The 26,558-nt window shown below is 35.2% G+C and overlaps 1 protein-coding gene across 2 annotated transcripts in view; it reads left to right on the forward strand.

Annotated features, from left to right (window-relative positions):
- The window catches only part of LOC117177971 (importin subunit alpha), a 120,319-nt gene that overhangs the window by 90,163 nt on the left and 3,598 nt on the right, over nucleotides 1–26,558 (forward strand). For both annotated transcript variants that reach the window (XM_033369126.1, XM_033369127.1), the window contains exon 7: nucleotides 24,564–24,896. In XM_033369126.1, the coding sequence (XP_033225017.1) occupies nucleotides 24,564–24,896 (333 nt within the window). The remainder of the gene's footprint in view (nucleotides 1–24,563; nucleotides 24,897–26,558) is intronic.

A 26,558-nucleotide genomic window follows, 5' to 3' on the forward strand; every position in this document is an offset into this window, starting at 1 on the left:
TGGTGTTGTCATTGTTGTTCCCACGAGAAGCTAGGGAAAAGGGTTCGTCCATCCTTGTAGAGCCCCGCATGCAAGGATAAGGCTGCGTACTCTGAGAGGTCGTCTGGTATCCTAGATTCACCGTTCTAGACACCTCCCCCAGGTGCCATTCAGCTTTCGGCACGGTTTTCACACCTCCGCTTGGGGGTTATTTCCTTCGGGACCACCCCTGGACAATTGTCCGCGACTGCCTATTTATTTTTATAATCATATTCAGCAGAAACCTTTGGTACCCTTGGGATGGTTGGATATTTCCTCAGGTAAAATATTTTTCAAAAAAGTGAAGGTCATTCCTGAAGTAAATTTCAAGGAGGAATTTAATGGTGACCTTCATGGCTTTTTGAAGGTCAACTTTGTTTTTAAAAATGGAAACCCCCTTTGTTACATCTGCAATCGATGGAGCGGAAAATTCTAAGTACTGGTACGTACGCAAGTCAAAGGAAAATTGTAAAGTTCAAGGTCAGTTTGAGGTTATTTGAAATTAACAAAGTTTTCCAAGAGGTCAGCGCAATTCCTGAAGTAAATTTCAACGAGAAATTCATTGTTGAGCTCTGTATTGATCACTGAAGATGTTCGAACTGAAAACCTTCAAAGTAGCCTGTTGCAGAATCCGATTCTGCAATTCGCCTAAGCTTTGCGGTTGCGTTGAGTATACTTTGCTCTTTAAATAACCCCAAAGAAAATAGTGGAGAGGCGTCAGATCAGAAGATCTAGCAGGCCACTCGATTTCACCCCTTCGTCCAATCCACCTTGGAGGGAACTGAGTATCATTCAAGATACCGGCCCAAACATTAGTCTTTTGTGGATATTATGTGTGACTCTCCAACATCCAATCAGGATTTTTGTCGGACCAATGTCTACAATTCTGCCTGTTTACTTCACCTTTTAATGTGAAAGTATATTCATATGAAAATACTGTATTGTACAAGAAAAGAGGATCTCTATCAATTATGTCCATCATAGTTTCACAAAATTCAACCCGACGATCAGGATCGTCTTCATTGAGCTCTTGTACCAGATGAACGTTGTAAGGATTGAAATTAATACTTTTAAAAAATTTTTGCACTGTCTCAGGAGGAGCGTCACGCTCATCACTAGCTCAACGTAAACTAAGGTGTGGGTTTTCAACAAATGCTTGGGCTATGTCCATTTGCATCTCCTCAGATCCTGCAGATTTTGGCCGACCAGTTCTCTGAAAGTCCTTGATAGATCCATGATTCATAAAGCGCCTTACAGTTCTTTCAATTGTTGATTTTGAGACAGCTCTATCGATTGCAGATGTAAAAAGGGGGGTTTCCATTTAAAAAAACAAGTCGACTATAAAGGTCAACTTTAAGGTCAAATTGAAGGTCACCATTGAATTCCTCGTTGAAATTTACTTCAGGAATTACACTGACTTCTTGGAAAACTTTGTTAATTTCAAATAAACTGTAACTGACCTTGAACGTTACAGTTGATCTATGACTTGGGTACGTACCTGAATGTAGAATTTTCCGTTTTATCGATTGCAGATGTAAAAAAGGGAGTTTCCATTTTAAAAAACAAAGTTGACCTTCAAAAAGCCATGAAGGTCAACTTCAAGGTCAAAATGAAGCTCACCATTAAATTCCTCGTTGAAATTTACTTTAGGAATGACGTTCACTTTTTTGAAAAATATTTTACCTGAGGAAATATCCAACCTGTCCCGGGATATATATATATACGTTTACTTAAAAAAAATAAAAATGCTACATATACTGTTCGGTGTACTGTTGAAATGAAGGAAGAAAAAAAAGTGAGGAATCTTTTTTAAATACTTTAAATTATTGATGTTGCTTTATAATTCATTCGAAGTAAGTCCCTGAGATATTTTACCTAACGTTCGATAAAAGCATTGTAAACAATTTAAAACTACAATTATCCGACGACCGATAAGTTTGATCGGGAGTGGGACAAAATTATCCAACATCAGATAATTGTTGTAGGGTGAGTGACCCAGTGAATGAACACTTAAGGAAATCACTGATAAACAAATTTTATTTTTACCAAAAAGCTTTATAAAAAAATAATTAAATAGTGCAAAATTAAGGAAAACACCAGTGAATGAACACTGTGAGCCAATAAATGAAAAGTGAAGCACCAGTGAATGAACACTATAATCACTACAAATTAGAATTAGGATTTAGGTATGAAATTACATGGTTACATTACAAAATGAGCAATTAAATAATGTAAAATATTAGAGAGCGTTGCGAAATTGATTAAATATATTATTTCAATAAAAACCACAAGGCATTTAGATATAAAGAAAGGAGGTAGTACAAAAGTTGAACACAGAACTAGGTTAACTTTTCCTAATTTTTTATTGCAATATTTATTTTTAAAACATTTCTATCAGTTCTTTTAACCTTACAAAAAATACAACTTTTCGTTTAAAAATAGATAACTCTTATCTAGTAACTACAATAGAAAACTGCGATTTTTAGTACACATAACATTTGTAATACAGCACCTTACTATGTTGCTTTAGGTTAAATTAGCAAATACAATTATAAATAACAGTGTTGTAAAAATGGAAATTCTGTAAACATTTATAAATATATATTGTCTAGTACGCAGTAGTACCTAGCACGAATTAATGTTTTTTATAGTTAAAAACGTTTTCTAAATGCAAGAAAAGCATTAAATTTCTAACCTCAAAGTTGCCTTGCCGTTAATTTAGTTCGTGCGCACTTTTTTTATGTTCTAACCAAAAAAAATACACATTTAAACCATAACTATTTATAGTTTATATTTATAGCTTTGATATTTATAGTCACATTAATTGAAACAAACTTATTTATATGTAACGAAACAACAGCCAGGTCTCCGTCGCTTGCTGTTCATTCACTGGACCTGCGGGGTGACAGTTTTGCTCCAATAAATGAACACAGCGTTCTTTCACTGGAACATGGGCAATTTAAAGGTCCAGTAGGTGAACACTCATTTATTAATAAAAAAACGTACTTTTTGTGAAAAACCCCTGTGGGAAATTGAATAATAATATCTTACAACTATAACAGCACAACTTTGTTGCAGAAAAGGTAAAGAATTTTTTTGTAAAAGGAGTGTAAACAAGGAGTTGCTTAGACACGTACGTTATTGTGGTCGATGACTTTCTCATCATCACTCACAATATTCGATGCTGCTTCACATTCAAGAAATTTTAAAAATTATTTACAAGAATTTACTGCAATGAATTGTATATTAAACTCTTCAAAATTGCTTCAAGATTTGAAATATATAGAAATTCATAAAGACATTAACTTTCAAAGGTTATATTTACATATTTTTCGCAATAGTGTTCATGCACTGGTGACTGTTCAGCCACTGGAACACTCATCCTAGTCAATTATTATGTTTTTTTTTTATTCTCCACTTTTATACTCTATTTATTGTGATAATACAATGAGCAATAGATACCTCATTTTTCTGATATCAAGTAAATGAAGCGTTATTGATTTAAATTTGAATATTCATCATGTTAGTTGAAAACTCATATTTAAAAAATATATAATTTATTCAAGATTCTTCTACTTTCTTTGTTTTTGAAAATTTATCACTTTTATTTTATGACTAAAAATTTATCTATTTAGGGGCCATCCATATACCACGTGGACAATTTTTCACCTATTTTTGACCCCCTCTCCTTCCCCCCTCGTGGACAGCCGTGGAATTTGGACAAACCCCCCCCCCCCCATACTTTGTCCACGTGGACATATTTTGGACATATTATGGACGTTATTTTAGTACTCACGAAAATTTCAGATTCTTTAGTTTTCATAGTCAACAGTTCGAATTTCGTTGACTGGCTAACAGCTGTTGGTGCATTTTCCAACAATTTATCGTCTATAACTAGTCGTAAATTCGAGTGAAAAAACGTAATTTTATTACTCTTTAAACCCACGGGGAATGATTGTTTGGATGCTAAAAACTAACGAGAAGTTTGACTGGCAGCTTCTGAGTGGTGTCAAAGTTGACTGGCAGGCTGTCAAAAATGTCGAAAATTCGAGTGAAAAAACGTCATTTTAGTACTCTTCAAACCCTTTGGGGATGATTGTTTAGTTGCAAACAACTAACACGAAGTTTGACTGGCAGCTCCTGAGTAGTGCCAAAGTTGACTGGCAGGCTGTCAAAAATGTCAAAAAATCGAGTAAAAAAACGTAATTTTAGTACTGTTGAAACCCATTGGTGATGATTGTTTAGGTGCAAACAACTAACAAGAGGTTTGACTGGCAGGTTCTCGGTGGTGCCGAAGTTGACTGGCAGGCTGTTAAACATGCCAAAAATTTAAGTGAAGAAACGTCATTTTAATACTCTTGAAACTCATTGTTGTGAGCTGTGAATTTACGTAAAACGTGAGATTCTCGTAGTTTCTTTTTTTATATACATATTAGTTATAGAGAAGTATCCTATCGATGAAAATTTTAGTTAATGAACAGGACAAAACTTTCATTCGGTTGCTGATTAAAATGCCAGTCAACTTTGGCACTACTCAGGAGCTGCCAGTCAAATACTTTGTTAGTTGTTTGCACCAAAACAATCATCCTGAATGGGTTTAAAGAGTATTAAAATAACGTTTTTTCACTAGAATTTTCGACATGGTAGACAGTCTGCCAGTCAAATTTGGCACCACTGAGGAACAGCCAATAAATTATTATCTTACTTTTTAGCATCTAAAGAATCATCCCCAATGCGTTTCAGGAGTACTAAAATGACTGTTCTAATTGTCATCCTTTCATTTTTTATATGCTTGACAGTCTGCCAGTAAACTTTGGCACCACCGAGAAGCTGCCAGTCAAATTTTTTGTTAGTTTTCAGTATTCAAACAACCATTCCCAATGGGTTCCAAGAGTACTAAAATGACGTTCTTTCTTTAGAATTTTTGGCATGTTTGACAGCCTGCCAATCAACTTTAGCACCACCCAGGAGCTGGCAGTCAAACTTCTTGTTAGTTGTTTGCACCTACACAATCATCACCTATGGGCTTCAAGAGTACTAAAATGAAGGTTCTAATTGTCATCCTATCATTTTTTTATATGTTTGACAGCCTGCCAGTCAATTTTGGCACCACTCAGGAGCTGACACTCAAACTTCTTGGTAGTTCTTTGCATTCAAACAACCATTCCCCGTGGGTTTCAAGAGTACTAACGTTTTTTCACTCGAATTTTTGATCAGTTTAACGATAAATTGTTGCAAAATGCATCAACAGCTGTTAGTCAGTCAACGAATTTCAAACTGTTGACTATGAAAACAAAAGAATCTGAAATTTTAGTGAGTACTAAAATGACGTCCTCAGAATTGTCGCGAGCCCCCGGACTACAAGAAGTCCAAAAGGAGCGATGAATTGACTGAAAAACTTCGGATTAACTTAGAAACGTGAGCTTAAACGTGATTTGAATTTCAAAGAAAAAGTTGTGAAAAAAATTATAATAAAATAAAAATTATATTGTGCGCGTGCACATTATAAAAATTCAAGCATTCCTAGAGTAGACATGCTCAAGCTGGAGAAATTCCCGCCAGCCACACATGTTTTGCGCTTACCACTATTTCGCCTGGAGAGCGAGAGTGGTGGTAGACACGTGCTTAACACTCTCCTCTCAGACTCAAGCAGCACCGCAGATACGAAATATCTAACAGGGTGCTTGAGGCGACTAACGTTTCAATATCAATTTGTAATAGTGACTAGAGTTTTAATTATTTTATTTTAGTATTTTTACATTTTTTCACAATAAATGTAATTAAAAAGAGAATTGTGCAAAGTTTTTCTTTTTTGTACAAATGTGCATTGTTGAATATTTTAGTATCACCTTTTTTTACATTGGGTACATGATGTATAGAAATTTTTGATGATACTTCTTGCAGTATAACAATTTATTAACATCATGTACAAGGTAGAAATGTACGTTACAGAAATTAAATATAATTAAAAAATCTGAATACTATTCCGTATCAATAAATTCAGATATGTTCTGCTAAAACTAAATAGTATATGTGTTAAATACAATATTCGAAATTGAATTTGAGCCTACTACCGTGCAACTACCTGCATATCATCAAGACAGGTAATATTTTAAGGCAGTATATTTTTTTATACGGCAGTCAGGTGTATTTTACAGTAGGAATGCTGTAAAAAAAGAGAAAGTTTTACAGGTGAGTGATGATGAGAAGAATGTTGAAACTTTGCAGGCATAAATACTTTGCACAATTCTCCTTTGCATTACATTATTTGAAAACAAATGTAAACATGCTGAGATAAAATAATTAAAATTCTAGTCACCATTACAAATTTATATTGAAAAGTTAGTCGCCCCAAGCACCTTAACAGATATTTCGTATCTGCGGTGCTGCTTGGTTAGGAGAGGAGGGAATCTAGACACGCGTCTACCACCACTCTCGCTCTCCAGCCGAAATAGTGGGAAGCGTAAAACATGTGTGGCTGGCGGGAATTTCTGCAGCTTTGGCATGTCTGACCTAGAGTATACCTTGTCTAATTTTAGTATATTTTCCACAGATTTAGGGAAATGTGTGTCCACGTGGATTCTAGCCCGACCCCCCTGGCCCCCCTCGTGGACAAGCGTGGAATTTTTCCATCCCCCCCTCAAGTGTTCATGTGGTATATGGATGGCCCCTTAGTTAGAAATTCTTCATTCTTTTTTTTAAAAACAATGGTCTTATTTACTGGGACTAAAAACAATTTCATATATTTTAAAAACATTCCTCACTTTTCCACAATTTCTTTATTTTTACAATACATTAACTAGTAGATATAGCATTTTTCTGATTTCAAGTAAATGTATAGTTATTGATCTAAGATTAAATTCGTCTAAATGCCCTGGTTACTTTGGGCATTAAGCTGTGAGTGCATGGAGGCGGCTACGAGCCGCCGAAAGAAAGGTCGACGCAGGTAAACTCGGTTATTGCCGGCCTTAGACCTAATGTCGGATTCGGCTAAATACCTGCGACATATATATATGTGTGTGTGTGTGTTAATAATTCGTCATAAGGACAACCGCAGGATTTCACCGGGAGCGGGTGCTAATCTGAAGAATTGTACCCGCTCCCAGCGAAATCGCGGTAAAATTTCAGCCCAGAATATCTTTATGGCAAGTTGATGCATTCGTCTTTTGGTCTTATGATCAACGGTTGGTTTTGTTTCACGCTTCGCATCGGCCAAAGCTCTCGCTGCATTCTACACACAATAATTGATAGCCCAGAGGTCGGATTCTTCGGAAAAATGTCCACGAATCTCATCATCCATTTTAGCCAGATCTTTAGGCTTGAGAGAAACCTTGGTGTTGATGTTTCTCTGGGTCATATAGCATCGCTCTTCCTCTATTGGATGCCTGCCCACGGTTGGTCTTAGTGTCGCTTCTCTTTCTCTGTTACCGGCTTGTTCTAGCTGTGGTAGAGTAGGCGTTCCGTTTACATACCCCTTTTTTTTGGAGTACTTCGGCATAGTTTCGCAGACGTTGCTGCAAAAAGTGCGATAGCTCCGGGTGTCGGCATTGTTGGCGGACCCATTGTCGGGAGCCCTGCGCGTTCTGTTGTTTCGAACAGCACTTACTACAACTATGTTTGGCGTTGTCATTTTTGTTCCCACGAGAAGCTAGGGAAAGGGGTTCGTCCATCCTTGTAGAGCCCCGCATGCAAGGATAAGGCTACGTACTCTGAGAGGTCGCCCGGTATCCCAGAGTCACCGTTCTAGACACCTCACCCAGGTGCCATTCAACTTTCGGCACGGTTTTCACACCTCCGCTTGGGGGTTAATTCCTTCGGGACCACCCCTGGACAATTGTCCGGGACTGCCTATTTATTTTTGTAACCATATTCAGCAGAAACCCTAGGTACAGGGACCCTCTATCCGCAACCCGAGGACGCTCTCGGTGGCTTTGTCATAGGCCCTTCGGTTTGATTCTAGAGGAATCAAAACCGCACCGAAAAAATTATGTATATGTATGTATATGCAATACCATAAACTTGCCTGCCGCTCTAACTACCTGTGTGTGGTGCAACTAATCTCATGCTGTATCTAGGAACTAATATCTTTGCTATGCACTACGGCGAGGTACGTCACACAGGTGCTAAGTGGACTCAACGCAAAAACCAATTGAGCGCACCTAACCTACGTTGTGTGCGCTTGAAGTATCAGCTGACAGCACGATCAGAACACGAATGGATGGAGCACTTGGCTCCTGAACAACCCCCCCCCCCCCCCCCCCCCCCCCCCCCCACCAATCGACGCACAGCTCTTCTGTGGTTCATTCCAATCGTTCCAATTCCATGATATTTCTTTCGTTCAAAATACATTTATGGCAATATGAAAAATCCCGAAAATATCAAAAATGTTTAAGAAATTAATTTTATATATTTTAAGTCGTTTCCATACAATCAAGAATATTTTCTTTTCTTAAAATTCCTTAATTAATAGTCATGAAATCGTGTTACAATTTAATTACTATTTGAAAATGCATTTTGGAATGAAATCTCTTAAAATTCTTTGGATTTAAAAAAATAACTTAGAACTTTTTGAATCGTTTAACATCTATCGAATTCCGTTATATCCCTTAAAATAACACTTAAGGGCATGTGATACTTCATCGTATGGTCAATGGGGTTCAGGTCCCCTGGACTTTTTTCCACAAAAATTAAATTTTTTTAAAATTTAATTCCGAGATGCTATAAAACATAATGGACGTCCCCGGACTCTTTTTTTAGGGATTATAACAAAATAAAATTTATTGTGCTGAATACAAATTTTATGCATGTGCACTATTTTGAGATTAGGATCGTTTTTCAGCTCTCTCATTCCGATAATGTAGGTCTTTGTCGTACCGATTCTGTCGGTAGCACTCAAGCGTAATTATGGGAGAGAATCGTAACACACATAACCTTGAAATGCAGACACACACACACATCTTTAGCAAAATAAATTTTTTTTTAATTAATCCACAAAAAAAATGTGCGTGGAAGTCCTTTAGAATGTTCGCTATCATTCTCCGGATTTTGAAGACAAAATATTTATTATTGTAGGAAAAAAAGCCGGAGGAATCTAACACTGATAAATTCGTTACTAATTCCTGAGCGCCACACAAATTAATAAAATTGATCAAAATTAAAATTCTTTGAATTAACCCGCCAAAAAAAATGTGCGGAGACGTCCGTTAGCATGTACGCTATCATGTCCAACATTTTTAAGACAAAATGTTTGTCATTCTAGGGAAAAAGCCGGGGGAACATAAAACTGGTAAAATCGATAATTTTCTAAATATCACGTGCCCTTAATAGACCTTTTTATCCTAGACGTCGGCAGTGCGCACATGCCGGAATTTGACTTCATTTCCGTATGTTTCGAACAGTTTTGTGTCAAAATGTATGGAAAATATTGTTAATAAAAACAACAAAAAATAAATTTGTAAGTAACTGAGATTTTAGAGGCAGAACATTTTTAAGTCTATTTAGAAAAAAAACGGCGAAAAAAGTACCAAGAGTGCGGCGACCAAGGCAATTATTTACATTTGTTGGCACCTGTCATCTTCTAAAAAATGCTAAAAAATTCGGCGAAACTCACGGAAGATGATGTTCCAGGTGAAAAATTAGTGCTCAAATCAAGAACTTCCTGAATGTTTTGATCAAAATGAAATGTATTTAATACTGTAACTTGAGTACGCAAAACTATTATATTTATGTATTTATAACCACTTTATATAAAAGAACGAAAAATTATTAGTAAATTCCTTTAACCAGAAAATTAGTAAAAAATGACTTATTATTTTATAAACTTTAAAGAGAAGTGGAAAATGTAATAGAATTTTTTAATTCTTTTTTGAAGATGACAGATGTCAACAGGTGTAAATAATGGGCTTGCTCGCCACACTTTCTGCACTTTTTTTGCAGTTTTTTTTCTGAATATGTTAAAAAATTGTTTGCCTTTAAACTCTCACTTATTTACACATTTATTTTTCGTTGTTATTTTTATTAACAATATTTTCCATACATTTCGACATAAAACTGTTCGAAACAAAAGGAAATGACGTAAAATTCTGGCACTTGCGCACTGTCGACGTCTAGGATAAAAAGGTCTATTGATTACTTGAACAGGCCTCTGACTCACTTAAGAGACCAAAAATAGTATAAATAGTATTTTCGATTAAAAATTGTATTTTTTCGTTCAAATTTAAATTATTTTCTTGAAAATTCTACAATTTTGTTAAAAAATCATACTTCTTGGTTGAAAGTTTAACTGTTTTGTTGAAAATTCGTTTTTTTTACTTGTAAATTCAACAAATTTATTTTTCTTTACTTACGATTTATATAAATTAAAAATTCAACTATTTTCTTGAATAGTACTCTTTTTGTTTTAAAATTATTATTATTTGTCTAAACATTTCCAACGAATTCAAAACTCCAGCATTTTGTATTACAGTTTGCAATGTAATCTAGACTCCTATAACTTTCAAAACTATAACTTTCTTTCTTAAAAGCGAAGCTTTTTGGTTAATTCTTCATTTGAATTCAAAATTCGTTTGCTTTTTTTGTTAAAAATCAATTTTTCGTACCTAAAAATCTAAATACATCGTTAAATGTTTTTGTAAAAGTTCCACTGCTTGGTTGATACTTGAACTACTTTATTATTATATTTTCAAATAATTTTCAATTGTTTGAAAATTTACATTTTGTTTAAACAATTTTGTTCCCCTTTCAAATCGTTAAAAGTTTTTATTTTTCGAGATAAGTTATATAAATTTAATGAATACTAAGAGTAGAACTTCTTACTTAACATATTTAGTCATTTTTTAAACAATTTTATATTCTCAAAATCATACATCTGTATCAGTATAGAAGTAAGATTATTCAAAAAGTATATATATTTTCATAATTTTTGACGAGAAAACTGTTTAAACAAATAAAAATTGATTTAAAAATGTAGAGATAATTTTAGTAGAAAGTTCTACTCTGGTCATATTTCATGGTTTTTCATAATCAATCACAAAAAAATCAAAAGTCGAAGAATTACATTTTATTTATGTTGAATCATTTGTTTAATTAGCGGCTTAATCAACATGAACTTTAAAAGTTGAATGACTCCCCTGCACATTGACTTATAAAATAACAATTAATGATTGTTTAAGAAATTGTGGAATTTTCAAGCCGCAAAGATGAATTTTCTACAAAGCAGTTAAATTTTCAACCCAAGAAACAAATTTTTAACAGAACATATGAAACAAGTAGCCGAATTTTTAGCCAAAAATATCATAATTAAAGTTTTAGTTGAAAAACTTAAGTTTCAAATATTAAATTAATTAAAAAATAGAGGTAGGGCTTCCATTTCCGCTAAGAATGCAGATGAATGAGCAAGTTAAAATAGAACTAGACCAGGTTAGGATTAAAAGTTATGTAAAAATTTTTTTTGGTACTGGCTTTTGAAGACTCAAATCCGTAAAAGGGAGAAAGTATAATAAATGCGTACATCATAGTTGAATTTTTAACAAAGGAGATAAATTTTCAACTAAAATAGAATTAATTTTTCCGTTAAAAAAATATAATTTGCAACAAAAAGCATTAATTTTAAATAATAAAGGTCAATTTTCAACCAAAAATAAATTTGTAAAATTTTTCTTTAAAGGAATTAATGTTCACAACAACGAATTTTTAAACAAATAGATACATTTTTGTATATTTGAGTTGATCTGTTTTGTTTTCAAGTTTAAATCTATTCTTTAAAACACGTATTTTTTATTGGGAATCAATTTTTCTCAATAAAAATGTAAATATTCCATTTTCTGTTAAAATGTAATCTTTGTTTAGTTGAAATTCACTTATTTGGTTGAAAATTCATATGCTTTGTTGAAAATTGAACTTTGATTTCGACATCGGGTTCAAAAAGGGGAATAATTTAACGTTAAAATGTGACAATGTCCTTGATCTTAAGATCAATATCAAATGTCATTTAAAGGTCACATTTTTTTAGTTCCAAGCTCGCAAACCCCAAACCCACAATCCTTAAGATAACAAACATTATGTTGTACCGCCAGCATTAGCATTACCCGATATTCACCACGAGGAGGTTGCTTGGTTGGATTTCGAGTATCATTTAGCCCTGAAAGGGGCTGGTTTCATGTAAACTTACTTAATTCATGAGGTACTAAATATCCATTAACGATACCACACGAAACAGTTTTACTCCAGCGATGTTGATAGTAAATCTCTTGCATCCAAGGAGGATTTACCGGAGCCAAATAATGAGAATTATGTCGATTTAAAACTCCAGTACTTTCAAACGTAGCCTCATCACTGAAGAGCATGTAATTGAAAAGACTGGATTATTGTCATTATTAATTTGTTGCACTGTCCACTCACAAAATCTCATCCTGCGAAGAGATCTTCTTCAACTAAAGCTTGGTTTAGATTTATGTGATATGGATGAGACCCTGCAGACCGTAAATATCTAATTGCAGTAGCTCTAGGATCTCCCAAATTTCTTTCAATTTCCCGTAAACTTATGTGGAGATATAAATGAACCATGGCTCGTACAGCAATAAATCGAGGATTATTTTAATGATCTAGTTCATTTTGTCTCTTCCTTAGTCGTAGAAAATTTCTTTGATTACTACGAATCTCAATATTACGTATTACACCATGGTTAGGATGTCATCATTCAGGGAATCGTTCACGATAAAAAGCGGCAGCTCTTCGATAATTTCGTCGACATTCACCTAAAACAAGCAGAATGTCAACAATTTCGTTAGCAGTATTATAGTCCGTCATATTCTTAAAATGGTTACTTTTAAAGTTAATTCAAGATTGTTAACGAAACATACGATGGGAAGAACTAAATTAAAAAACAAATGGGATAAGTTTCTTCCAAAAACGACTTTTTACGTATGAGAATTTCAGTTAACAAGTTTACAAGACAAAGAGATACGTGAATAAATTCTAAAGTGAAGAATTGTGAATAATTGCACTTTATAAAACAAATTTAATACTCATACGAAGTGCATACGCGATAAGCAAATGACGATTGCTGCGATCCTGTCTGTATTGATTTATTAAACATTTTTTTGTGTTTTTCGGGATTTTTCATATTGCCGTGAATGTATTTTGAACGATCTAAGTATCCTGAAATTGGAACAATTGGAATGAACCACCGAAGAGCTGTGCGTCAATGATGGGAGGGGTCAATGTTCAGGAGCCGAGTGATCTTCATCCACTCGTGTCAGAACTTCCTTATGCTGATTAGCGGGTGTCAACATACCCACGTTAACGTGTATTTGGCGGGTGATTCTTCCTTTCCTTCTGTCAATACGAAGCGGGATTGTGTCGTCGTGCGGTGTGGTATTTTAACGATTCACGACTACTCGGTCGTACATGTGTGAGCCTGATAGTGTGGGTGGTATAATGTGAAAGCCGGCGAAGCCAGTCCCGAGAGTGCCTGATAAACAAAATAAAGAAATATTCGAAGGCATTAGGAAATGTCTTGCAACAATAAGATGATGCCCCCCCCCCCCGCCTGGCGACGGTTTGGATTGGCGGCACTACAATCCCCAAGCGTCGAGAGGATTATTACTGGCAACAGGCCATCCTACTCAGAGCTCCTGTCACTTGACAGTTTGTTTTGATTCTGTGCTCGGCCAATTACTGATTTTTAATTACCTTTTTAGAATTTCATTCAAGACGACATTGTATATGTGTGACAAGTTTATCAACTTGGGCTTGGCAAGAAATACCACGTAACAATATGTGCATATAATTCTTCTAAACAAACTAATAAAATTACTTTTCTAAAGATCATTTGAAGTTTTAGTTTTTGAGTTATAAAATATTTAGGATGGACCAATCAGGAGCACGGTGGAAACAGACGTACGTATGTTTCTCCTGACTTTATGGTACTTTTTTAGGGTTTGTAACGTACTATGGGCGTAGTTGTTTCAGCACACTTTTGCAATTATGTTGTAGTCGGCTGTAGCCGAGAATTCGATCACAAATGTAATTCCTTCCTCGAAGTCTTGGAAAACGATGTCAGGCCTCGCCACACGTAAGATCATGCATATGCATATGCAATGTGTCTGTTCCGCGATGATACATCTCACGCTGTCAAGGCGGACACGGATTTCTGAATCTCCAGTGTCTCCATAACCGTATCGTTCGAAGTACAGCTTACATCGTTACAAATGGCAGAGATCCTCTCCAAAAAATGGTCGGGACCATGAGAGGATTGGAGAAGAAGTGTTTCTTTGTAAGTTGCCAAATTTTCTGGAACTACAATTTCCGGACAGCCGTTTACGTTGCACAGTTGAGGCCTGACATCGTTCTCCAATACTTTGAGAAACGAACTATATTCGTAATCGAATTCTCGGCTCCAGCCGACTACAAGATTACTGCTAAGAAGAAGGCTAAGGAGGACAGGTATAAGACAGTACTGATAATCGGTGCTTTTGGAAGGTTCGAAACTATCAATGGTTCGTAACCTTAAAGCCATACCAGCGTATTAAGAATATGCCAAGGCACTTGTGAGATGAATGTAGAAAGCTGTCATCTTTGCATCGCTTTGTGTCCTCAAGACACGCAAGGGTTTCGCCGGCCTCTCGTGATTTCATCGTGCCCTGTGACCATCTATCTCACGGTCGTGTGACGTGGCCATGAGTGTCATCTACGGCGGTTCTATTGGTAGCCGGTGTCATTTTTAGATGACGGTTGCATCATGTAGCATTCTTTTGATTTCAAGTAAATTTGCAGTTATTCAACTAAAATAAAATTCGTCTTATGGTTCAGGTTACTTTGGGTATTAAGACGCGAGGGCATGCAGATGGCTAAGTGCCACCTTAGATTCCTCGAATTAGACGAAAGAAAGGTCCAGTAGGTAGATTCGGTTTTTGTCGGCATTTGGCCTATAGCCTGGGCATATTAGGCTTAATGCCGTATTCGACTAAATTCCTACGGAACACACACCGAATAGAAGGGTCTATGAAAAGGCCTATGAACGCCTCCTCGGGCTGCGGATAGTGGGTTCCTGTACAACGGGTTTCTGCTGAATCCGGTTACAATAATTAATATTCAGAGGGGGACAATTGTCCAGGGATGGTCTCCGAACTTATAATCCCTTATCAAAGGCGTAATAACCGTGTTGAAAGCGGAATGGCACCTGGATAAGGTGTCTTAAGCGGTGACTGAAATACCGGGCGATCTCTCAGAGTATGCAGCCTTATTGTTGCATGAGGGGCTCTACAAGGACGGACGAACACTTTCCCTAGCTGCGCATTATTATTTTATATGGCAGCGTTTGCCGAACCTACCTACCATTTGCCATTATTGCATGGTTACCGACATATAGGGGTGGTAAGGTGTGCACTTTAGTGTGCAGACCATTTTTCAATGAATTTTTCTTGCATCAAAACATACCAAATAAATGTTGAGAATAACGGATCCGAAAGGAAATTTGACAAACTTTACGCCATTAGTAACCATTTTATTTAAGTATACGTCCTGTCTATAGTTTTTTTAAATGAAATATTCAAAATCCGAATATATGAAAACATTTATCCTCAGATTTTTAAGAAATCCATATTGAAGAGAATAATTACATAACTCAAGCAATCTACCTTCAGAACCTGACCCTTTCGTACGAACTTCTGAGTTTCTCAGTTCTTCTTAATTTCATTCAAATTTCGGAATGATTCCTTCATAAGGATAATGCTTTAGAAGCAATGCGAATGCATTTAAATAATTGTGTCAATGAAAGTCATACGTCCATATCTTATTTGGAAGTGGCAGGAGTTGATTAAACTGTATTGGAATTCTTATTATTTTGATACACTTTAAATCTTCTTAACTTATGCACAATTTTTTATATGAAATGGGGTTTTCATTTATTGAATTATAACTGATATAAAATTCTATAACGTTTGAAATGCTGTCAATCACACTAAATTAAGAAAAGATTTTGATTATTTTGCACCAAATTTTATTCAAGCACATTGTAGTGAGTGACACTTAAAAAGATATCATTAATAATGATTAAAATATTAAATAATTATTCAAAACAATAATTTCAATAATAAAAATATTGTATACCCAAATTAAAAATCATCAGTCTTGTGTTTTGCAGGGTTGAGATTGACTTTGAATTTCGATCTGTAATTTATGTTAGGGTACATTTTTTCTGCGCCCTGTTTGTTTTCTTGGTTTTCGTGGTTTGAGAAAACGTCGCATTTAGTTTCATACTGGTAGAGGGCTGTTTCGCTTGATTTACATTCTAAACTTGCACGTGCAGCTTGTCTTTTTTTATTTCCTCCAAGTCCATCGCAAGGTCCTTTTCCGTTAGCTGTTACACGGAAATGCCATTCCGGTGTTATTCCAAAGTCTTTCTCATGAAACATAAGGTTTATGGAAGAGTTCACGTTTTTGAATTGTTGAGGTGCCCCATCAGAGAAATAATAAATTTTTGTTGGTTCGAAGTGTTCCTTGAGGTATGAAATTATCAGCTATTGGCATTGGTAAACAGAAGTAGTATCAATATTTAGATTAGCAGATATTTTGACCAGGCTCTTATGCTTTAGTTGACAGTCCTCTTTATATTAGATGTCTACTGTGAATAATGAAGTTTTATCGTTATTTCAGTAATATGCCAGAGTTTTGTGCAGTAAATGCATCATTATCTGCAGAATCAAGTTGGATTAGAAATTTACCAGGTAATAAATTGGCTTTGAGATCTTGAACAAAAAAAAAACAGATTGTTTTCGTATCACAAAATCTTTAGGTTTTAATTTTAATAGTCGACCACAAATTTCTTGGATAAATTCGTCATTGTTCAGTACATGGTGTCCAGAACTAAGTGTCCCGACTTATATAGCTGCATACAAACAAACAAAAATAAACTGAATCTTCCTTTGATGTATTTTTCCACCTTTTTTTCTTGCATCACCATGTCAGATCGCTTGGCTCTGATGTAATGATCTGTCTGGATAGTAACATCCTAATATAAGATACAATATTCGTTTTCTAAAATTGACATTGGAATGTATCTATAGAAAGAAATCAATTTTGTTAAGACTTCTAGTTTTAGGACAAGTTATTGATATATAATGTCCGCCACATCATTATGTCTATGCATATTCTCTCTGAGCTATTATTTGACAATCATTAATAATGTGCTCGGTAGATTCTTTGTTATCTTCACATAATCGACACCGGTCAACTACGTCTTGATGTCGCACGTGTTTGCGATCATTTTTGGTACCTGTCCTAAATCACTATGACGAATCCTCCCGTTTCTGAATACAGGGCGCCCTTTCTCAGCCAAATATTGGATGCCTCACTGTCCATTTCATGTAGATCTAATGATTCGGGGGGCTCGCCGTGGATGACCTTCTTTCTCCATTGCGTTCGTAATTCATCAATTTTTTCTGCCCTAATATTCAAGGCCTCCCCTGAGGATGGCCTGTAATCAAGATCCGCTTTACAGATGGTGTTGGTAAAGTCCAACATCTCGCTTGTTGTTAAAATGGTCTCGCAACTATTAAAATTATGACCTAAACAGTTCGTTGACATCTACAATGTAGGGATGTGTAGTGATCGCTGAGTTTAGAATATTGGATTCGAGTCTGTTTCTCGAACACGAAGTAAGACGTTGTTCTGGCTCAATTTTACCACGATTTCGCTGGGATCGGGTGCAGTTTTTCAGATTAGCGCACGCTCCCGACGAAATCCTGTGGTTGTCCTTATGACAAACTTTTAAATATATATAAAAGTTTGTCATAAGGACAACCGCAGGATTTCGCCGGGAGCGGGCGCTAATCTGGAAAATTGCACCCGCTCTCAGCGAAATCGCGGTAAAATTTCAGCCACAACCACGTCTCACGATCGTGAGATAGATAGTTACAGCCTGTAACGGAATCAATACGACGATCCAGTGAAAGCCTCGTGCGCCCTAAGAAGACTGAGCGGCCCAAGGACTACCGCCTTCTGCATTTTTCCCGCAAGAGTTTTAGCATATTGTTGACACGCAGGGATGCTTTTTAGGCCATTAGCAAGTGAAAGCTTGGCACCTCCAAGAGCGCCGATGATAAGGACGATTAGTTTAACAGAATATTCCGGGTACAATCGTTGCAACTCCCTTATAAGGTCTCGATACCTCTCTTTCTTTTCAATCTCCTTGGTTATGATGTTTTTGTCAGCTGGTGCCGAAAATTCGATAACGAACATGGTTCGCTTCTCGAAGTCAAGAAGAACCATGTCAGCCCTCGAGTGAGCAACAGAAACAATTGTCGAGAATATAAAGTTCCAGTTTATGCGGCACTTCTCATGCTCGACAATTGACTCTATTTCCCTAGGAGCATTTAGGGGAGCGATATCAAGTTTAATGCCGTAAGAGAGGCACAATGCGGCACTAAGCATTGTGCCTCTGGTTGTAGGTTGTTCCCGCCTGAGTTGGGAAACTAGATAGTATGTGTACCAAATGCTCAGAGTGTGTATGGCACGCTCTGCAGCTATTATCGGGAATGTCTTGGATCAAAATGTGGCGACGGTATTTTAAGTTGGAAATGACACCGTCTTGACATGACAAAATGAAACTCTCCATGACAGACTTCAATCCGGGTGATTTGAGGAAAGCAAAAGGTGACCTTGTTAGTTGCCACACGATTTTTTCTAGATGAGATAGTAAATCTGGTTTTTCCAAAGCCGCATCAATCTCTCTATGCACGTCAAGATTTGCGGATGAACATTTAAGCTTTCCAAAATACAGTTTGGTGTTGTCATTGTTGTTCCCACGAAATTAAATATATTGGACATTTTATAAACCCAAGCAAATGTTATTTTTTCTTTTTTCCCAATATTTTATCATGACTTTATTCTGTGTTCTCATTAAAAATTGTTCACAACAAATACATACTTTGATGTTCACGAAAACGTAAAAACAATTTTGGGAAAAAATCATTTTTTCGAACTTTTTGAATTTTTAATTGTTACCCTGAAACTAATAATTTTTAAATTATTTTAGGCGAAAAACAATGAAATACAATAGTTTTCAACCAAATAGTCAACAATTTTAATAAAACCAATCTTTTTTGAAACAAAAGATCAAGTATTTAAATTTTAAAGTGAAAATGGACTTTACAAGAAAATAGTTCAATCTTTAGACAAGAAAACAAATGTTGAACAAAGTAGGACAACATGACACCATGAAGTTGATTTTTTTTAACAAAAAAGATTAATTCTCTATAAAAAATTCTAATTTTTCGAAAACATTGAAATGTAACGTTTTTTGCTCTGTTTTATTATAAAACTCACATTTTGCCTTCAATTTAGGCTTGTTACGCAAAAAATTAAATTTCCTCTCTCTGTAGAATGTCGAAATGATTTTCATGCAAATAGTATAAAAATAAGAACATTTATGACTTTCATTATCAAGTAAACTCCAAATAGTCCGGGGAATTTGTTCATTCTTTTTTCATTTTTCCAATAATTGATACGATTTTAAATAATAATGATTATAAAACTTTGTTCAACAACATTTAATAAGAAATAAATGTATAATATTGGATGGATTATAACATAACATTTTAACATTATAACCATTTTAACCAAACTTTCACGATATCTAAATATGATCACTAAAAGTACTCAGTTAAAATCTCAGAAGCCCAGGGTACTTTATAAATAAGTTATTAACGTTTTTAATTTCGTCATATTTAACATTGCGTCCTATGAGAGATGGTGTTCTTGAGCTCTTTACTGTGTGATATCTAAGTAACCACCATTACGATATTACTGATAATTTTTAAAATGAAAAACAAGTATTTCAAAATTGAGATGCAAAAATAATATTAACCATTTGGTTTCTGCTTATACATGACTTTTGTTTTCCAAGATAATGCTTTGAAATGGCCATCATACAATATTTTTATTTCCTTTGAAAATAAACTATTCAAACACCTTTTCACTGAAATAATTAAACATTTTTATGATTTGAGCGAAAAAATCACAAAAATATCAATAAAACGAAATTTAAAATGTTTGGTTTCCGTTTTTGGTCGCCATTTTGTTTTAAAAAATCGTAGATAAAAAAACTTAACGGATTTGAAAATTGCAGACATTTTGAGCACTGTTGTGCATATTTACGACACTAAAAAAATTCCTTCCCCGCTATTTTTCGATTGAAAGAAAAATTGCTCAATTTTTTTTTAATTTGTTGATTATTCATTGAAAATGAATATTTCCCGTTTTTAAACCATTGCATCGTTTAGAGCATACCCGAAAATAGTAGAAAAGAGTATTTTACAATAAATTCTTTGCCTTTTTGATAATATTATTCAAGCTCAAACGAAGAGAGAAATTTCTTCGTTTTGGGACTTACTGGGTTGACAATAGGGTCATGAGGTAAACAAACTGTTTGAGAAGTATCAGTATCAGAAAACTCCTATACGCGTTCCATGTGTCCTAACTGTTCATGTTCCGTTAGAAATGATCGTATTCAGAGAATAACGAAGAATCCTTAAACAATCGAGCATGTACCCCTATTAAGACTAACTTTGCTCTGTTCAAATAATCACTAATATCTATCGGAGGGCCGTTTCTAAAAGGCGAACGTACTATATACCTTCCCGGTAGTAAACGTTGATGAATCGATAAAAAATGATGCTCACAATTCATCTCATCAGAGGTTAAAAGTGATCTCACTGTAGGATCTTCCATCTCCCAGAATCTGAGCAAGTCATCATGAAGGACTTCCTCGGTTATATTTTGATGAGCTGTTATAGGTAAACTTTAACTGGCAGTCGGTTTATGAACTGATCCAAAAAGGATCCATCCGAACACAGTATATTGATCTGTCAGAGAGCCTAACGCATCTTATATAAGTCCTGGTAAGAGGAAGGATGCAAAGATATCTACTCCTATAATAATATTTATACTTTCTGAGCTAAATGGATCAGGATCTGCTAACGCAAGCTCAGTTCTTTCTTTCTCGCCTCCTCCCGGTCTTACAGGTGGAGTGTAAGGCGTTCAATGGAGTAATATTAACGCCAGCATAACTACCGGTTGGAGCATACCCATTTTCGGCAGAAGTAATATTTGAGCTAACTTTTTTGCAGCACCTATCACCTCACCTCCTACACCATAAACCAGTGCATTAACCCTTTGATACTTTGGATTCAAAATTTTAATTAATCTTTCAGAGACAAAACAACACTCCGACCCTTGATCCATGGGAACTTTAAATTCATGAACCCGGCCATTATCAACCCGCAAATTAATTACGGCAGTCGCTAGTAGAGTAGAACGTGACTAATCGCGTTTATTATTAAAAAAGGAAACGGTGGTGCCATCATTAATGGAGCTTACTGCATTCCAATGATGGACTCCCTTGATTGATAAGGAAGGAGATGTATGCGATAGCTCATTTATTATTACTTCCGAATTGCTAATTCCGGCCACTTGAGAACTGATCGCGAGCGTGTTAGGAGCAGTCAACGCCGGCGTTATAGAACTAAAGTTTGGAATAGATTTAAATTCCAAATGTAGCAACGTGTTAGGCTTACGTTGGCACTTACCACATGTATACGTGCTGGAACAATTAAATGGTTTATGACCTGGCGTTATGCAATTGAAACAACAGTGGTGTCGCAAAGCAAGTTCCTTGCGTTCATCAACTGATAATTCTCTAAATTGTTTACATTTTTATAAATGATGACCCTCTTTGCACATTAAACCTTTAGAGTTGTAGAGGCATTGTGACCTTTAACTGACTGCCCTTTATTGTTCTTACTCTTTTCCGAGAGATTAGATTTAGATAGTTAAATTGCTTCTAAAGTGCGAATGCGCTGTGCTAAGAAATCGTCTAATTTTTTGAAAGTAGAATAGTCAGTATCAGATCTCAAATGCATCTCCATTCCTTCAAAGATAACATATCCAGTTTACGCACTGTCCAACACACCATCACATGATCCCAATGCTGAGTTGGTCGATTTAAATTGTTAAAACATGTTAAAGCTTCATTTGTAGTATCTCGTGACACCTGCAATTCCACTACAGCATTATTATAGAAATTCGGTATAGATGCGATTGCTTGCAAATGAGCATTAATCAGAGCGCGTTTATTGTCGGAGCAGAGTTTAATTGTATTTCAAACATTAGTGACATTTGCATCGGTCACTGTTACATGTTTGATCACCTGGCCAGCGTCACCCACCAAAGAAGTTTTCGAATAATGTAAACGTAACACATTAGAAAAACAATCTTTATTGACAATCAACGCCTCAAACAAATCACGAAAATTTTCCCAATCAACATAATTGCCTGAAAATTCAGGCAACGTAATTTTAGGTAATCTAGGAATAGTAGAATTTTGTTGAGAAACGTTTTCTCGCGATGATTGATCAGCTGCTGCTGTAACACTTGAGACAAAAGTATGCAACTTTGAATTTAAATAATCGAGAGCTGCAAGATAAGCCTCTTCAATTTATAAAAATTGACTTTTAGTAAAGTATTCTATGGACTTCTTCTCTTCCGAAGTATATAGAGCAATCTAGCCTATGAGTATATTTCTAAGCATCAATGCCATTTTTGATTTAGCACGTCCAAACGACCTCTAACAGTTGTCTTGTTCCGTTCATCGAGTCCGAGTTTCTTAAAATTAGTTTCTGTACGCGTAATAGCTTCGTGCAATGAAACAAGCTCGATACACAATGCATCCATTTTCGACATAATGAAAAAAATAAATAAATAAAAAATATTGCGCAGAGATACCAGTAATCATAAGCTAGCAATATGTATAAAATTTTCAATTTAGCTGAAGAGAAAATATTCAGCTGGATTATTAAACATTCAAGTAAACAATAATCCTTTGGCGTACAAGCAGTCCTAAAGTTAAATGACATAGTGTGATACTTTTATATTATAGTAATACTGATGCTGTCAAAACAAATATGAGAGAATAAGTAAAGCAACCTGACGTGTGTATTACAATCATAATAAGACTGTCCCAGCGTAATATGAAGGTGACAGCTGAAAACTTGGTAGAGTGCGAAGTTGAACACCGTAATACTTGCCTTGTTGACACTCTCGTTGCAAAGCGAGGCTTTTAATTCTCCATATGAAGACGAAGAAGTGGGAAGACAATTATTTAACAGCTGATTTTACTGGAAACTGGTAGCAGTACAAAATCGATGAAGGCATGGTAGTAGGAGCATCCGAAGATCACCTTCCTTTGGCTAGCCATGACATGGATGATACACTTTATGACAGTTTATCAACAAAAAAAACTACAAAATTGTTAGAAAAATTTTTCACACTAATATTCCAGGTCCAAATCAATTAAGCGAACACCGAACTTAAAATTCAAATTTAACGACTGTCGAAACCATACTGGTTTTTTCGACAGTTAGCACTCGCGAACTTTTGTAACTCGTTTTTAAGGCCAATTTTTTCACTATTAGAGTTAATTCTTTTTTTCACTCCCTAAAATCCGGATCGAATGACCAATAAATGTTTTCAATTGCAGTTATTAACTGTCTGAAAAAATCTTCTGCACATATATTTATATATTATATATATTTCACTCATATGCGAGATATATTTATATATATTTCACATATATGCGAGATTTTTATTAAACGACTTTGTTGTACTTAGGTGCATGAGCTTATCATGACCTATGCGGTGCTCGATGATTTGCACACTGTCCTCTTATAGAAGATGGTTTAACGAGTATACACACACTCTCGCATACACAAACTGATTGCGAATAAGTATGGTCAACATTTCTCACATTTACATATTCCCACACATTCCAAACAGCAAGGCGTAGATGAACGTAGAAGAACAGGGGGTTGAAAGAGATTGGCGAAAGGCTGAATTGACAAAGAGATAAAAAACAATAAACGTAGGTAGGCAAAGAAAAGGGACAACTGAGATAGAGAAAAAAGGATTGAAGTTTAATAAAAAAGGGATCTCCTAATTTGAATCTGTAGAATTTAACTAAGTGTTAGTGAAATAATTCTAAATATTTGAATTAATGAAATCTTAATTATGACAGGAATAGGCGAATGATATATAAGTCGGGATTGAAAGAGATATTATATAAACCGCATTGACAATGAGGTCGAAAAATATTTACTGGGATATGCGAGGGATATACAGGCATGGAAAAAAGGGAATGAAAAGAGATAGACGTAAGTCTGTATTAAAAAAGAGGTAACAAAAAGTCAGAGTGGGATAGGCGAATGATAAGAAGAGATATAGGAATGAGGATTAATCCAGAAAAAAGTAAAAGTATACTCATAAGGATATAGAAAAAGATAGAGATGGAAACAGATATAGCTGGATAGAAAAGAGGTAGAATAAAGTAGAGCTGGATAGAATATTAATATAAATATATGCAGTTGGAATGTGGATAGACAAGGGATTGACTGGGACAAATAAATTGAGAAGTAACCGAACAAGAACAAGAAGAGGATCGAATGATAAAAATTACCATCCGTTCTTAATAAATTATATTTTGTATACAACAGGGTGACTTCAAGTCCCAAAAAGAAGCTGCCTGGGCAGTAACAAACATGACTTCTGGTGGAACAGTTCAGCAGCTCGCCCTTCTCGTTCAACTGGGAGTACTGATTCCATTCTGTAACCTACTTGATGCCAAAGATTGGAAGACAGTTGTTGTAGTTCTTGATGGATTGACAAATATACTGACGGCCGCTGAGAAAATGGGAGAAGTCGAACGCGTGGCCATTATGATTGAAGAAGCTGGAGGCCTTGATAAGCTTGAAAATTTACAGCACCACGAAAACGAACAGGTCTATCAGAAGGCTGTGGCGATGATCGATACTTTCTTTGCAGAAGGGGTAAGTCTTATATTCTGTTCTTTTTATTTTCACAGGGTCGAACTGCTCGTCCAATTTAGTTTAATGTAGTGTAAACTATGCAGTAGAATGTAATTTGAATTTAGTAGAACATATGATCAAACAATTTTTTAAAAGTTTTAATTACAATTGCTTATACTCGTGTCCAACAACACAATAAAAAGTTTCATCCCAGTATCCTTATCGGAAGACTGCTATATCCATGTCAGAACTCTGAAATGTATATGGACATGCCTGATATCAAATAAAAGTAATGAGTGAAATAAAAAAGGAGAACTGAGCATATCGAGGAAAGTAATAATTTCTTCCAAATTTTCATGTTCAGTTCAGAGTTCGTGGGCGGATAAAATGCAGTTATCCAATAAAGATATTAGAATTAAACTTTTTCTTCTCTCAGCGAATATCGAGTACGTGTAAAATGAGTGTAAGAAAATTTGGAAACCGAAGATTTAGAGGAAAGTTAGAATTTGTTCAGATTTTCTGCAGAGTTCATGGGTGGACAAACTGCAGTCTTTTCAGAAGGATAATGGGATGACATTATTTCGGGTCTTGTCTGAGATCAAACATCATTAATTAGCCAAATGAAATCCGAGAACCGAGCATTTCGAGAAAATTTATAATTTTTTTTCGAATTTTCGTGTACAGTTTAGAGTACGTGGGTGGATAAAACCCAGTTTTTCGATAATGGTATTGGGATAAATATTGTTCTGGTACTGCCTGATATCAAATGAAATTAATTAATAAAAGTCTTTAGTACGTGTTTCGGGGATGCTCTTAGTTATTTTAAGCCAAGAAAGAGAAAAATTGCACTACGCGTTGTTGATATGAATAGCAATTCATGGTTTAAAATTGTTTTCCTTCCTAAAATCTATAAACTGATACTCTTACCAGATGTTTATCTTGTTTTAAATGAATCTGTTATATCATCAGCGAATGTTACGTTAACGACAGTAGAAAACCATGAAGACAGAAAATCTACAATATCGATCAAGTTAACCCCCTACCCCCCTTAAAACTTTCTTTTTTTCTGAATTTTGAGATATTTAGGCATATTATTCCTATGGCGGAGTGTATACAAAACTAAAATTCTAGCTCATTACGGTCCTGACTTTCATGTAAATCCTTGCGTTAAAAATTGCTATTCGTCTCAAAGTCATATTTAAAAAAACTCAAGTCTTCCAAACGTTACATATATGTCACAGTGGGCGGTAGAGAGTTAAGAATCTTCAATAACAAAAAATGCTTAACGTCTTAATCAGACTAGATGGAAAATAATTATTTCAAAATAAAATTTACATTATTTCTTGAAAAAAAGATACTACTCCTTCACTCCATTGGGAATCGAACCGCAAAACTTCTAATAAACTTCTGATCTTTTTTTGAAGAAATAATTTTAATTGTTTATCATGTATAATTCAAAAAAATTTTCAAAAAGATAAAAAAATTAAATAAAAATAAACCAAAATAGCATTTGGTTTAAAGAACATATTTTTTTAAAGGCGTCTGTTTTCAGCTCACTGTCTATGTAAAGAACATGATGTTCCATGAGATTATTAAGGTCCCTGAGTTTCAAAGTGAAGAAAAAGTGGTTTTTTATCTGAAAATTAAAAAAATATAATTTTTAATGATTTAAAATCTCATTTT

This window comes from Belonocnema kinseyi, chromosome 8 (assembly GCF_010883055.1).
Source record: "Belonocnema kinseyi isolate 2016_QV_RU_SX_M_011 chromosome 8, B_treatae_v1, whole genome shotgun sequence".
In the NCBI taxonomy this organism is placed as follows: Eukaryota; Metazoa; Arthropoda; class Insecta; order Hymenoptera; family Cynipidae; genus Belonocnema; species Belonocnema kinseyi.